Source organism: Myxine glutinosa, chromosome 2 (assembly GCF_964187855.1).
Source record: "Myxine glutinosa chromosome 2, kmMyxGlut1.1, whole genome shotgun sequence".
NCBI lineage: Eukaryota > Metazoa > Chordata > Myxini > Myxiniformes > Myxinidae > Myxine > Myxine glutinosa.
In genome coordinates this window covers 257,498,804-257,513,758 of record NC_136262.1, presented here as the reverse complement: position 1 = coordinate 257,513,758, position 14,955 = coordinate 257,498,804, and the positions used below count along the sequence as shown (strand labels likewise).

Sequence of the window (14,955 nt, the reverse complement as noted above, 5' to 3'; positions counted from 1 at the left end):
GTGAACAAACTTTAGTTACAACATAACAAATATCATTTGTGCCAAATTCGGTCGCAATCCCATCAGCGGTTTCGGAGAAGAAGTTTCAAGTGTTTACTGACGGACTGACGGACGGACAACGCGCCATCACTAAGCTCCCCTGAACTTCGTTCCAGGTGAGATAAAAATGGGCAAACACAGAACACCTGTATGTTTGCATGTTTGTTGAAGTAAAACATCACAATGAAGTTTAATGTGATATTGCGCTTACGAGAAGCGTGTTGCGGAGTTTGTCTCACCTTGTACCACTGGTGCTGCGGACAACCACTGTTCTTCTGAAAACACTGAGTTGTCCAGCAAGTTGCAGCAAAGGATCCTCAAATCTACCTTTTGTCTCTAATGGTCCTGGTATGAGGCCAGATTTTCCGCTCAAGTCGCCCATTGCATACTGGTCTACTGTGCCATTGCCGGGGGGTGGAACGGAAGCCGCAGACACATTGAAGGGGTTGTAGAGTTCTCCTACGTTTGCCTTCAAGGGGGATAAATGTGGACATGTTATTGCACAACAAGATAAAAATGTTATTGCACAACAAATGATCTTATAAGCAGGGAAGCTGTTTTGAGGCATTGGGTTTATTAAACAGATATATAAGGTATTGAAAATAACGAAACGATCAGGAAAAATAAAATGACTTAAAAAGGCAAATACTACATAAATTTCATCCTGTAAGATATGAATATGAACTGGACGAGAGTACAGGTACATGGTAATTGTTTACACTGTGATTCTTTGTTGAAAAGGTTGAACCAATAATTTGCCTTCTCTTCCAAATGTACGAGGAAACATCTATTGCCAACAAGAATGTGTGACACTGATTAGAAACTTCCCAGCAAGTACGAATGACTACTTGCATTCACAGATTGCTGAACTTTCCTCTGCGACCCTTATATAAATGTTTCATGACATCTGATGAGACTCTCAAAAGAAAATTATGGATGTGTGTGTATATACAATATATAAATATACACTCGCGGAGCCTACCCATCGCTTCGCTGATGGACCAATTGTTTTGGGGAGGGGGAAAAGAGGTGGAGGGAAGGGAGAGGTAGGGTAGGGTGGAGGAGGGTGGGGGAGAAGGGAAGGGAGAGGGAGGAGGAGGGGAAGAGGCCAATTTTATTTTGGGGCCAAATTCCCACCAATTTCCCACTCAAGTGCTGTGTAAAATAACTTAATGAAAGATTTGATTTTGCGTCTTGACTTATCCTGCATGGGTTTGGGATTAGATAGCGCTTCTGGGAATGGTTATCTCAATGAACCAATCGGCCCATTAGATAATAGTGCAATGCGTAGCGTTGCTTTGCCCAGCCAACTAGTAGCCGCTATGCAGTCCCAGGCATGGTTCTCCAACTGCCTCACTCATCTCACAGGTACGGTAAACTGACACTTGGTGTGAAGATCTGGCCAAAAGCGAATGTTGTCGACGATCGATGTCCATGGTCGTTTTATAGACTTTGGTTTTGGAGTTATCTGACCCACAACTGTCACAGTTGTGAGACGTGGGATTTGGAACTCCCCAACGACAGTAGATAATATATACAGCCGTGGCCAAAAAATATTGGCACCCTTGCACTTTTTTCAAATAATGCACCATTTCTTACAGAAAATTGTTGAAATTAAAAAATATTTTTGTATCCACATTTGTATTTCTTTGGTTTGTAGTGGAACAAAACAAAAAAAGCTGAAAAATTACTAAATCTTAGCTTATTCCACACAGAAATCCCAAAATGGCCCGGACAATGTTATTGGCACCTTTTAGAAGTTGTTAGAAATAATTACATTTCAAGTAGGTGATTCTCCTTTACTATGGAATTGAACTCACCTGTGGTGAGTTGCAGGTGCATGCAATATAAAAATCACTCATTAAACCAGTTTGAATAGAGAAAAGGAGTCATTCTGCTGTTTTGTGTCACTTTGTGAACCGCAATGAACATGGAGATAAGAAAGAAAACCAGAGAATTGTATGAGGAGGTCAGATACAAGATTCTAGCCAAGCATGGACAATCTCAAAGCTACATGTCCATCTCGAGAGAACTTTATGTTCCTGTGTCCACCGTACACAATGTTATCAGGAAGGTTAAGGCCTATGTCACTGTAGCCAACCTTCCTGGACGTGGCCGCAAGAGAAAGCTTGATCGAAGATTGCAGCAAATTGAATTGATTCAAGCTCACCTTCAGACACAAGGTACGACAGTTTCAACTCGCACCATCCATCGCCAACTCAATGAAAGAGGGTTCTATAGTAGGAGACACAGGAGGACCCCACTGCTGAGAGAGAGACATAAGAAAGCCCGACTGGAGTTTTCCAAAACACACCTGAACAAGCAAAAATCCTCTGGGCGAATGTCCTGTGGACAGATGAGACCAAATTAGGTATTTTTGGTAAAGCAGATCATCTCTATGTTTACAGAAAAGAAAATGAAGCCTTCAATGAAAAGAACACCTTCCCTACAGTCAAAGATGGAGGAGGTTCAGTGATGTTTTGGGGTTGCTGTGCTGCGTCTGGCACTGGGTGCCTTCAATGAGTGCATGGCATCATGAAATCAGGAGATTACCAAGGCATTTTGGGGCACAATGTTTAACCTAGTGTCAGAAAGCTGGGTCTCCGTCGAAGGTTCGAAGGTCATGGGTCTTGCAGCAGGACAATGACCCCAAACACACATCAAAAAGCACCCAGGAATGGTTTAAAGCAAAATGCTGGACTGTTCTGAAGTGGGCAGCAATGAGTCCAGATCTAAATCCCATTGAACACCTGTGGGGAGATCTGAAAACAGCAGTTGGGAGAAGGTACCCTTCAAATCCCGGGAGAACTTGAGCAGTTTACACAAGAAGAGTTGGTCAACCTGCCAGTAGAGAGGTGTAGGAAGCTCATTCATGGCTATAGGAAGCGCTTGACTGCAGTTATTTTGTCCAAAGTCTGTGCTACCAAATATTAAGTCGAGGGTGTCAATAATTTTGTGAATGCCATTTCTTTTTATTTTCTGATTTAAAAAGATATACAGTATTAAGTTCTGAATCAAAAACAAAGGTTCTGTAATATTAACAGTGAAATAAAGGATTGTGGAGACAAAATACTTTCGACAATTTCAACTTATTTTTAGAGAAAATTGTGAGTTTTTTGTAAAAAGTGCAAGGGTGCCAATATTTTTGGCCACGAATATATATATATAGGCCTATATATTCCCTGTGACACTTATGCTCGTTGCGACACTGACATTTAAAACCAGTTGCACAAAATCAGTCTGTTCTATCCTTTATGTAATATTTATCAACATGTATAAATTGTACGTTCAAGTGATGGGATCATTCCTTCATTTGTATATACTAGGGCATGCCCGTACGTGGGTGCCCGTTCCTTGCCCAAAAAAAAAAAAACGCTACCCGTACGCTCTACCCCGCCCGTATGCCCGTACGCCCGTAAACAAAAAAAACAACGCTCTTCGCTTCCGCCCTTCGCTCTGGGAGAAATAATGCGCATAAGAAATCGAGAAATTATTATTTTCTCCGGAAGAAATCGAATTACGAACCGTAATGGCGCACGCGCTCGGCTCGGCTCGCAACAACGCGTTCTGTGATTGGCTGCCGGAAGTGAAGTCTTCACTGTCCGGAAGGTCGCAAATCGCAGTTACGATGAATCGCAAATTAGTTTTAATTAGTTTTAAAACATAGTTTAACGCCAACATAGTTTGCCAACGTGAAATAAATGAATACGCTCTCAAATGTGCCGTCCGAGGCAGAGTCTGTTCGGCACGTTCGGCACACGTGATAGCTCGCTGCTCTCTGATTGGTTGAATCGTTTTTTGGACATAGCTCGGTAACTACTTGTCCGATTAATATGAAACCTTGAAAAGGCACATCCTCGGGTCCCCAGCAATATACCTGGCAAGTTTAAAGTATATCGGACCCGTGGTTGTCGAGAAACAGCGGTCACAGACAAACAAACAAACACACACACAGACACACAGACACACACACACACACACACACAGAGATTGCTGGAATTATAGATAGATGTACTAGGGCGTGCCCGTACGTGGGTGCAAAAAAACATGCGTGCAAACAACAACAACAAAAAAAAACTTTGAAACCACGTGGCAGTAACGACCACAGAACCCCCCCCCCCCTCTATTTACATGAAATGGTTTGGTCCATTCGCAAAGCCAAAGCGAACGGCTTGCGAGTACGGTAGAACCCCCCCCCCCCCTCTATTTACATGAAATGGTTTGGTCCATTCGCAAAGCCAAAGCGAACGGCGAACGGCTAAATCGCCATAGCTCGGTAACTACTTCTCCGATTAATATGAAACCTTGAAAAGGCACATCCTCAGGTCCCCAGCAATATATCTGGCAAGTTTCAATTAGATCGGACCCGTGGTTGTCGAGAAACAGCGGTCACAGACAAACACACAGACAAACACACAGACACACACACAGACACACACACACACAGAGATTACTGGAATTATTTTGTATATATATATATATATATATATATATATATATGTTGCTGTTTGCAGCATTTCTGAAGCATTTCTGTGCCACTGCAACAGTGACCCTCGTAGGTTGGGGCAGGAAGTTGGAATTTGACCAAAATTCCGGCACACATTTGTCTCCTCTACTCTTGTGAAAGACACTGCGCGATCTTTAACGTCCAGTTGTAATTGCTGGCAGACGTGACCCCGGCTAAATGTGTCATCATAGGGACAGCATACTTATTGATACAAGCACACTCCGAACAAAGCACCACAATGGCTGTTTATATTCAGTTTGGGAATCAAATGCAGATGTGACAGCTTCAAGGTGACACCCACCCACCGTAGAGGCTTTGTGATACCGTACTTTAAAAGGCGGTGTATAATCAGAACTACTGTTTGATAGGGCGATATATATTACTGTTATATTAATGAAATGGAAATGTTGAAAGAAAAAGTATTGAATATAGGAAGCGTTTTATGAATCTAATCAATATAAGAAACGGGATTGAATGAGACTCACAATTATTTTAAGTGAAGAAGAAGATGTTTTTTGTATTGAAGAAGATGAAGAAAGTTTTTGTTTTAATGTAAATTGAAACCAACCCATCTATCCTCACCTTACTCAAGTATATCATATACTGTTTGCGGATTGCCGAGCATGTTATTGATAAAAAGTTGGCGATCGGAATTGGCATATAAATACCTTAAAGAACAATTGTTGATGGAGTGGACGGACGCACGCACGCACACACCACAGGCACACCGAGACTGCGAGCTCCTTTTATATTAATTATTATAGGTTATTGGAATACCAATAATCAAATTGTCAAATTTGGACTACCCTAATAATCAAATATTTACATATTTAATTAAAAATAATTAATTTTTGGACACGTGTCAAAAATAATAAATATTTAATCAAAATAATCAAATATTTATTTGGACACGTGTCAAATTTGGACTACCCTCACACATGCTCACCATCATCATCATGATCATCATGATCATGATCATCATCATCATCATCATCATCATCATCACCATGTCCTATGCAGAGCGTTGGTGATGCCGACGCATTTGCGAGGCTACAATCCTGGTCAGGTCACAACTCTCGCACAGGAAGCCAGGGCAGGAATTTGGAATTTGTTCATGATGCTGCCAATAGCTGATCACCTACTCTTCACGAAGGACATCATGGGATAATTTAATGTCGACCAACTAATGCAGGCAGAAGGGAGAGACCCAGTTTAACATCCATCTGGGGGATGGCACACACATTGAGGAACCACCCTGCCTGTGAGTTTATAGCTTCAAACCCAGGCCAGACAGCTTAGAGGTGGAGTACCTCTAGTCCATCCTGACTGCTCCTCATACATGCTACATTATAGTATTCTTAAATAATAATAAAAAGAACCACCTTTAGAGGCCATTTTCCCCGCAGAGCAGGGGTTGGCCTTTTTTCGGGCACCGTGGTCCCCTTTTTTGAAGCAATGTTTTATGGTTTTATGGCCCTTCCTGCCACCAACCCTGTTAGTTGCCTCTTGCGACACACAGGGAATTACCAGTGAACTGGTACTCAATTTGCCGACCTTGGAAGGATGAACAGGCTGAGTCAACCCCGCTGGCCTTAATTCAACAATCAGACCAGGATTTAGAACCCAGGATCCTAGGATCCCAAGCTGGCACCCTAACCGCTAAGACAACACCAAGCCCAGACGAGAAAGAAAATAAATAAATAATAATCATAAAAAATTAAATAATTAACCAATTAGCTAATATAATGCATAAACCACCACCATTTCATCCGAATCTGAAACTTAAAAAAAAGAAGTAATTAATCAAGTCATTAATCAAATAATTAAATAATTAATCGATTGATTGATTAATCAATAAATCAAAAATAGCCTTTACAGCCAAAACACTTGGTCATTGTCATGTCCAAATATCAGCTTCCTAGCTCAAAAGGTGCCTCAGATAATGCCCAGAAGAGAAAGGAAATATATAAGTACTTAATCGATAATAATTAAGTAACTAATCAATTAAATGGTTAATTAAAAAACATAGTATTCCTAAATACAGTACAATATTCCTTGAAAGTCCAGAATATATGAATTATATGAACAAATAACAACATTCATTGTAGTACGACAAAAGTTACCAGAGGCATTTGCTAATCATCAGGTCTGGTATATTCACCATTCAAATGTATGTTTCCTTTTGGCCTCACCTCAGAACAGGCCTCAACATCATTCCTGATGCTACCTGGTAGGGGAAGGCTGTGGATGTGCAACAAAGATGATTGCGTCATTCCTGGGAAGTTGATTTGAACGGTTGCGTGTTCAAATGGCGAGACCTGAGTTAGGTTCAGTGATCCGGTTGGCTGGGTGCCACGCCACACCTTTGCCACAAGCACGATAGGCCGAAGGATCGTAACATTGGCACAGGCAAAGCGGGACGCTCCACCGTTCAACGCGTGCAGCATCACCGAGCGGTTGACTATCGTGTGTCGGCCAAGCAGGGACACTGTGGTGTCGGTGAAAAAATGTTTGGCCGAAAGCAACGCAAGATCATTCGGAACGTCCAGCCGGCCATGCTTGCCTGAAAAATCACCAGCCTCACACAAAAAAGTATTGTTTTTTTGGCATTCTGAAGCGTACGCAGCATACACAGGAACCTGATACGGATTAAAATGGCCGCCAACGGAAGCACAGCGATCAGGTTGTAGGTCAGATGCACTTTGTATTGGCCATCTGTGTGCATGCCACTTATGATTGGATGTGAACGGGATAGTGTTATTGGCATGCGCAAGTTCCGTGAAGATAGAAACATCAGCATACGGGTCTCCGCTAAACTGTTGTAGCAAGATTCGGCCAACTATGGGGCTAGTAAAGATGGCGGCAGCCATGATTGTTTCCTTGACGGGCTGCAGCGTTGCACAGAGCCAGCGAGCTCCATTGGCGTAGTGTATGACCAAGGAACGACCCATTATCGAGTTAACGCCGAACATAGGTAGGTTCCAATCGTCATATTCCTGGAGGATCTCATCGACCTCGTTTAAATTCCCATGCCGTCCGCTGAGATCTCCCACCTCGTACATATCATGAGTGGAGTTAGTGTTTGTTGGGTAGGGAAGAGCACCTGTGCTGATACCAAATGGGTCCCAGTGTCCACCTGTGTTCGCATTCGCGCAAACATCATCTGCGGCAAAGAGTCGAGGAGGAACTGGATAATTGTGAACATGATAACCTCCACCATTTTGATTCAGGCCTTGCAAAGACACTACAACCCGGGAAGGTTCAAACATAGAGCTCTGCGAGATGGCGACGCTTCCTCGAACTCCCTTCGTGTTCATGCGAGCCACGGTTTCCACTTCCGTCACTTCATGTACATCAGCACAACCGATTGGCACAGAAACAATAACAAGAGCCTTCCCAATGATTTCGTCCCAAGACGCGTTCACCACCCCGCGTGACTTCAGTGGTGAAAGCCGTTCTCCAATTCTTACTTTTAACAATTCCTTTCTTGCCGCTTCCTTAATCTCATCACACCGGCCCTCTGCCAATAACACCGCCAATGGAACACTCCTATCCGTTGAGAGAAATTGCAAGTCTGAAAGGAGTCTCACAGAGGCTTGGGAACTATCCTGACGCAAATAAATGGTTCCGGCAACTGTGTTCCCGAAACATTTTGCCCTCGCCGTGCGTATTGTAGCATTAGCGACCCCGAGAGTACCACATGCCTTGACATCCAGGTGGGACGCCATCACGGCTATCGAGAGGTCAGCCAGATCTGCAGAGAGCTTCAGTTGATCGGTGACATTGACCATGGCATTCTTTCCAACTAAGGGCACCGAAGTGATTCTGGGAAAAATGGGTGAACCAATCTGACGGACGTCACATGGCTGAGCCGAGTCACCGTGGATCACCGGAAATGGATGAACGGAGACCGATAGGATGTCATCAGTGATGTCAAGGTTCAAGTCGAGTATTCCAGTCAAGTTGTTGAGCTGTGCAGTTCCTTTAATACCATTCATGTTCAATTCTGTTTGATAAAGCAGGGCCTCTCCCTCATACCCTGTGGATACAAAAACAAGTTGGTTAACAATTCAGTGAGAAGTCTCTTCCATCACGACTGTTTGCTGTTCCTAGCAAGTGTTCTAGAACGATGAGAGTAAGGCAACAGAAAGATCAATGAAACCATTTTTAAAACCACAATCTGAACTTGCTGAATTGAACCACCTTTAGGGGCCATTTTATCAAACAGAGCAGGGTTGGCCTTTATCGGGCACCGTGGTCCCCTTTTTTGAAGCAATGTTTTATGGCCGGATGCTCTTCCTGCCGCCAACCCTGTTAGTGTTGTAAAACATGATATTTTAAAAGTTATGGAAGAGTTACAGTCACGTGAAAAAGTAAGTACACCCCATGTAAAGTTTTGACTTTTTCAACACATTTCAACATACAGCTATTTGATCATTTCAACAATACTGATAGATAAAGGTGATATAATATAACAAATATCATGAAACATTTACATTTTGTAGTCCATTGTATAATTTAAAGAAACATAAATGCAAATTTCGCATGTGGAAAAAGTAAGTACACCCTTGGCTCTAATAGGTGGTATTGCCCCCTTTGGCAGAAACAACCTCAAGTAGGCGTTACTTATAACTGTCTACCAGTCTCTGACATCGACTGAGAGAAATTTTTGCCCACTCCTCCATGCAGAATTCTTCCAGCTGTGTGATGATTGAGGGGTTTCTTGCATGCACAGCTCGTTTCAAATCCCCGCACAACATCTCGATGGGATTTAGATCCGGGCTTTGACTTGGCCATTCCAGAACCCTCCATTTCTTTCTTTTCAGCCATTCCTTGGTGGATTTACTGGTATGTTTAGGGTCATTGTCATGTTGCAAGGTCCATCTTCGGTTGAGCTTCAACTTTCCGACAGATGGCCTCACATTATCCTCAAGCACCCTCTGGTACAATGAAGAATACATAGTGGATTCTATGATGGTGAGCTGCCCAGCCCCTGATGCAGCAAAGCTGCCCCAAACCATAATATTTCCACCTTGTTCTTGTGGTCAAATGCTGTCTTTGGTTTTCGCCAAACATGTCTTTTGGTACTGTGGCCAAATAGCTCTACCTTTGACTCATCTGTCCAGAGCACATTGTTCCAGAAGTGCTGGTCTTTGCATCGGTGTTCATTGGCAATCTTTAGTCTTGCCCTGATGTTCTTTCTGGACAGTAAAGGTTTCCTCCTGGCACACCTCCCATGTAGATCAAATTTGTGCAGCCTCTTTCTAATGGTAGACTCGTGCACTTTGACATCAACAGTGGCAAGAGCTACCTGTAGGTCCCGTGATGACATTCTGGGGTTCTTAGAGACTTCTTTCAGCATCTTGCGGTCTGCTCTCGGGCTGAACTTGCTGGAGCGGCCTGGCCTGAACAAGTTGGCAGTTGTTTGGAATCTTCTCCACCTGTAGATGAACTTCCAGACAGTCGAATGATTGATTTCAAATTGTTTTGAGATCTTTTTGAATCCCTTCCCAGACTCGTAGGCATCTATAACCTTCATTCTGAAGGCCTCAGAGAGCTCTTTTGATCTAGGCATGGTGACGCCGCACACTTCAACAACAAAGAGCAAACCAAACTAAATTTCTGAGGTTTAAATAAGACAGGTTCCTCCAAGATCCTCTCTAATGATGTTCTAATCATTTGCACCTGAGCTGGTGCACCTGATTCTAATTTTAGGTATTTGAAGTAGTGATAAATGTAGGGGTGTACTTACTTTTTCCACATGCGAAATTTACATTTATGTTTATTTAAATTATACAATGGACAACAAAATGTAAATGTTTCATGATATTTGTTATATTATATCACCTTTATCTATCAATATTGTTGAAATGATCAAATAGCTGTATGTTGAAATGTGTTGAAAAAGTCAAAACTTTACATGGGGTGTACTTACTTTTTCACGTGACTGTATGAATAAACTAGGTGGATGAGTTGGGTAGGTGACAAGAACAAGCCGATTAGATTTTGGTCAGGTCCGAATCCGGATCCGGCCTATCATTGGGATATAAAACATAAACCGTTCAGCCTGGTGTAGGTACGTGCTCTACCGAGTGCACTTCTAGTTTTGGATGTATCTTTTCCTCGAAATATCAAATGTAGATTTCAGTTGATAGGATCCATAAAAAAATCTGGGCATGACAATGACTTATTGTTTTGGCCCTGGCGATCTTTCCTTGTGGGATTTTGCAAATCCTATGATGAGAACTCCAATGTCACAAATCCCCTTTAAATCTTCACACCAGAAATAGTTACATTTACCCTAACCCCATATAGCATACCGAAAAGCTTATTGCTGTTGTACGTTTGTTTCTACAATTGGCGCCCCCATTCCCCCCCCCCCACCCCCCTCATTTGTAATGCTCCCACAGAGTTTCCTAGACCCTGATAAGTACGAAACCACCATTTAGAGAAATAGTGCATATGTATGTATACTAGCAGGAGTATCTGGTTTTGTCGAGGAGGATTGGGGGTGGGACGGGAGTGGGGGGGGGGAGGGAGGAGGCAGGAGAGGGAGGGGTGAGGAAGGGAGTGGAAGGGGAAGGGGTGCATATACACACTAGTGGGTGTAATAACAAACCTTGCTTCGTACGTAGGTACATACTAAATAGAAGCTTTATGATTATAGGCAGTTATCAACGACCTTATGTTAAATTTCGTTTTTTTAAACAAAAGTGTTCACGGTTTATTACGTAAATTTTCATTGAAATATTTATTTCACAGTTTAGAGATATAGAAATTAGAATTTTCAAATGAAAGATATCGTCTAAGTTTTTTTTAACGGATGTTTTTATGGTTTTTTAACGTAAATTTTAATTCACGGATGCTTTCTGACGGTTCTCTGATTTATACTGGTGTATTGGCTCCGATGTCCGCCGGCATGCATAATTTGAGCTTTCTACGTCACCCAGAAGATACCGAACGTTAATATTAGTCAGTGAGTCAGTCATTGAGTGGTTTGAATGATGTATATATATATATACACACATGTATACACACACACACACACACACACACACACACACACACACACACGAGTAAAACGCCTGTCAAAAACTATGGGTAGGAACAGTTTACTCTTAACATGAAGAACATGTGGCACAAAAAGTTGACTTTTGTTTTTGTTCTCTGGACAAATTTGTATTAGTCAGGTGAAGGATGCACAACTTTGTGTTATCCTGTTTTATAGTCAAAGCAGTGACCCTGGACCGCTTCAATATTAGTGCTAGCTATACAGATCACATAACATGTCCATCCCTGTTGGTACTTACTGAATACGGTGCAGAACAGGAGCGCAGCGAAAGCGTAGCACGAGGAACAACACATTGTACTTTGCAGTTGAAGATTTGCAGAGCGAGCCCTTCGTGCTGGGTACACAGAGGGGACCTTGCTTGCCTATGTGGGGTTTCACAGCAGGCGACGAGATACAGGCGGTGCTTGGGGTCCAAGGAACCTCCTCCCAGACGTCAAACAAGGACCGTATATGCACTGAATAACCACAAGGTGTTCGCTTCAGTCCCACAGACTGAGAAATAACTTAGAAAGATTTTATAAATGTTTTTATTACCGTGGTAGTATTAATTATTCGTATTCACAAAGTCGTCAGTATTACTTTCTTGTCGGAGATTACATATTGCTACATATACATATACATATAGGCAGGATCAAAGGGCCGCACCCAGCTCCACTTCAAAAAGGCTGAAATCTGTGTTGGCACTTGGAAGGTTTTGGTTGAGGACGATCACTTTGTCATCAGGTGTGAAACTGGCAGAAGAGGAGAGCTGCCTACAGAGAGCAGAAGAGCGAGCTCAGTGCAAGACGGGCAGCCCAACCCGCACTATCTTTGTCTACAGTAACTGTGGATAACACTGCCACTTGCAGGTTGGACTGCTCAGCCACAAAAGACGCTGCTCATCTACTTGAAACTGAGATCACCCTCCGCAGCCCGTCTTCGTTCAACGCAGAAGAAGGCACACAACATATATATGTATATACGAGTATAAAGATGACGTGTATGTACAGTCACGTGAAAAGGTGAGCGCACCCCATGTAAAGTTTTGACTTTTTCAACATATATCAACATACAGCTATTTGATCTTCATTTCAACAATATTGATAGATAAAGGTGATATAATATAACAAATATGAAACATTTACATTTTGTAGTCCATTGTATAATTTAAATAAACATAACTGCAAATTTCGCATGTGGAAAAAGTAAGTACACCCCTACATTTATCACTACTTCAAATACCTAAAATTAGAATCAGGTGCACAAGCTCAGGTGCAAATGATTAGAACATCGTTAGAGAGGATCTTGGAGGAACCTGTCTTATTTAACCTCAGACATTTAGTTTGGTTTGCTCTTTGTTGTTGAAGTGTGCGGCGTCACTATGCCGAGATCAAAGGAGCTCTCCGAGGCCTTCAGAAAGAAGGTTATAGATACCTACGGGTCTGGGAAGGGATTTTAAAAGATCTCCAAACAATTTGAAATCAATCATTCGACTGTCCGGAAGATCATCTACAAGTGGAGAAGATTCCAAACAACTGCCAACTTGTTCAGGCCAGGCCGCCCCAGCAAGTTCAGCCCAAGAGCAGACCGCAAGATGCTGAAAGAAGTCTCGAAGAACCCCAGATTGTCATCACGGGACCTACAGGTAGCTCTTGCTACTGTTGATGTCAAATTGCACGAGTCTACCATTAGAAAGAGGCTGCACAAATTTGATCTACATGGGAGGTGTGCCAGGAGGAAACCTTTGCTGTCCAGAAAGAACATCAGGGCAAGACTAAAGTTTGCCAATGAACACCTAGGCAAAGACCAGCACTTCTGGAATAATGTGCTCTGCACAGATGAGTCAAAGGTAGAGCTATTTGGCCACAGTACCAGAAGACATGTTTGGCAAAAAACCAAAGACAGCATTTGCCCACAAGAACCTGATACCAACTGTAAAGCATGGTGGTGGAAATATTATGGTTTGGGGCAGCTTTGCTGCATCAGGGCATGGGCAGCACACCATCATAGAATCCACTATTAATTCTTCATTGTACCAGAGGGTGCTTGAGGATAATGTGAGGCCATCTGTCGGAAAGTTGAAGCTCAACCGAAGGTGGACCTTGCAACATGACAATTACCCTAAACATACCAGTAAATCCACCAAGGAATGGCTGAAAAGAAAGAAATGGAGGGTTCTGGAATGGCCAAGTCAAAGCCCGGATCTAAATCCCATCGAGATGTTTTGAGGGGATTTGAAACGAGCTGTGCATGCAAGAAGCCCCTCAAACATCGCACAGCTGAAATAATTCTACATGGAGGAGTGGGCAAAAATTTCTCCCAGTCGATGTCAGAGACTGGTAGACAGTTATAAGAAACGCATACTTGAGGTTGTTTCTGCCAAAGGGGGCAATACAACCTATTAGAGCCAAGGGTGTACTTACTTTTTCCACATGCGAAATTTGCATTTATATTTATTTAAATTATACAATGGACGACAAATGTAAATGTTTCATGATATATATATATATATAAAACACAGTTTGTGTGTGTGTAATGTTACCGATAGACTCCTAAACGGAGAGGCTTACGTGCTTGATATTTGACATAGACATGGCCATTGAGCGTGGGACGAACATGGCCGAACTCAAAATATTTGACGATCCATATTTTTTATTCATATTTACCTCAGCGCATTTCAGCGAAGTACCCGCTAATCTCAGCCGGTTCCAGAGCAGCTCGCTGATTCGCTCAGAGCGATCACGTGATGTTCCATTCCCGCCGCCAGACTGATTCGCTCAGAGCGATCACGTGATGTTCCATCCCGTCACACGTCACTTCACCTTTTATGCGATCGTGTTTTGTATCGATTTTGTGCGATATGAATTAAATGTCTTTGAAACAGCTGTGAAACGTCTTTCCACAACCCTTCCGTAACCGATTGGAGCAGTTTTTGCCGCACAAAACGAGATCCGCGAAGCGAGTTGGTTGAGTCGTGCTGACCAAGATGGCGACACGGCGGCTTCACTTTTTACGGAGTATGAGCGTTCTATATATTTTCAATTCAGTGCGCCCGTGATTTGTGGCATAGACATGACCATTGGGCCTTCACGGAGTAATTTGTGCGAGGCTTTTGTCCGAGTGAGCTTGAGTCGAGAGGGCGAATGTACGGGTTGGGAATGTACGGGTCTCCCTTCCCCTGCCCGGCAACGCCGGTACTGGAGGACGTCACAGGATCGGTGAGTCTCCAAAATCCGCTTCGTGCTGTTGCGAATATGCAGGACTATGTCCGATTGTTGTGCTGCTCTCCGACCATGAGAACTGCAACGTCATTGTTGACTGGCCATCCCCTTCCCTCCCCCTTCCCCCTCCCCCCTCC

The 14,955-nt window shown here is 42.9% G+C and overlaps 1 protein-coding gene across 3 annotated transcripts in view; it reads right to left on the bottom strand.

Annotated features, from left to right (window-relative positions):
* LOC137420624 (uncharacterized) overlaps positions 1-12,024 on the bottom strand; it is a 118,168-nt gene extending 106,144 nt beyond the window's left edge. For 2 of the 3 annotated variants that reach the window (XR_013622510.1, XM_078772478.1), the window contains exons 1-3: positions 11,857-12,024; positions 6,739-8,585; positions 279-508 (exon numbers count right to left, since the gene is read on the bottom strand). Coding sequence is in view for 2 of the 3 variants with exons in the window: in XM_078772478.1 (XP_078628604.1) it covers positions 279-508; positions 6,739-8,585; positions 11,857-11,911 (2,132 nt within the window). In the remaining variant the exon portion in view is untranslated. The remainder of the gene's footprint in view (positions 1-278; positions 509-6,738; positions 8,586-11,856) is intronic. The other variant, XM_078772479.1, reaches the window with a different exon arrangement.
* Between the last annotated feature and the right edge of the window lie 2,931 nt (positions 12,025-14,955).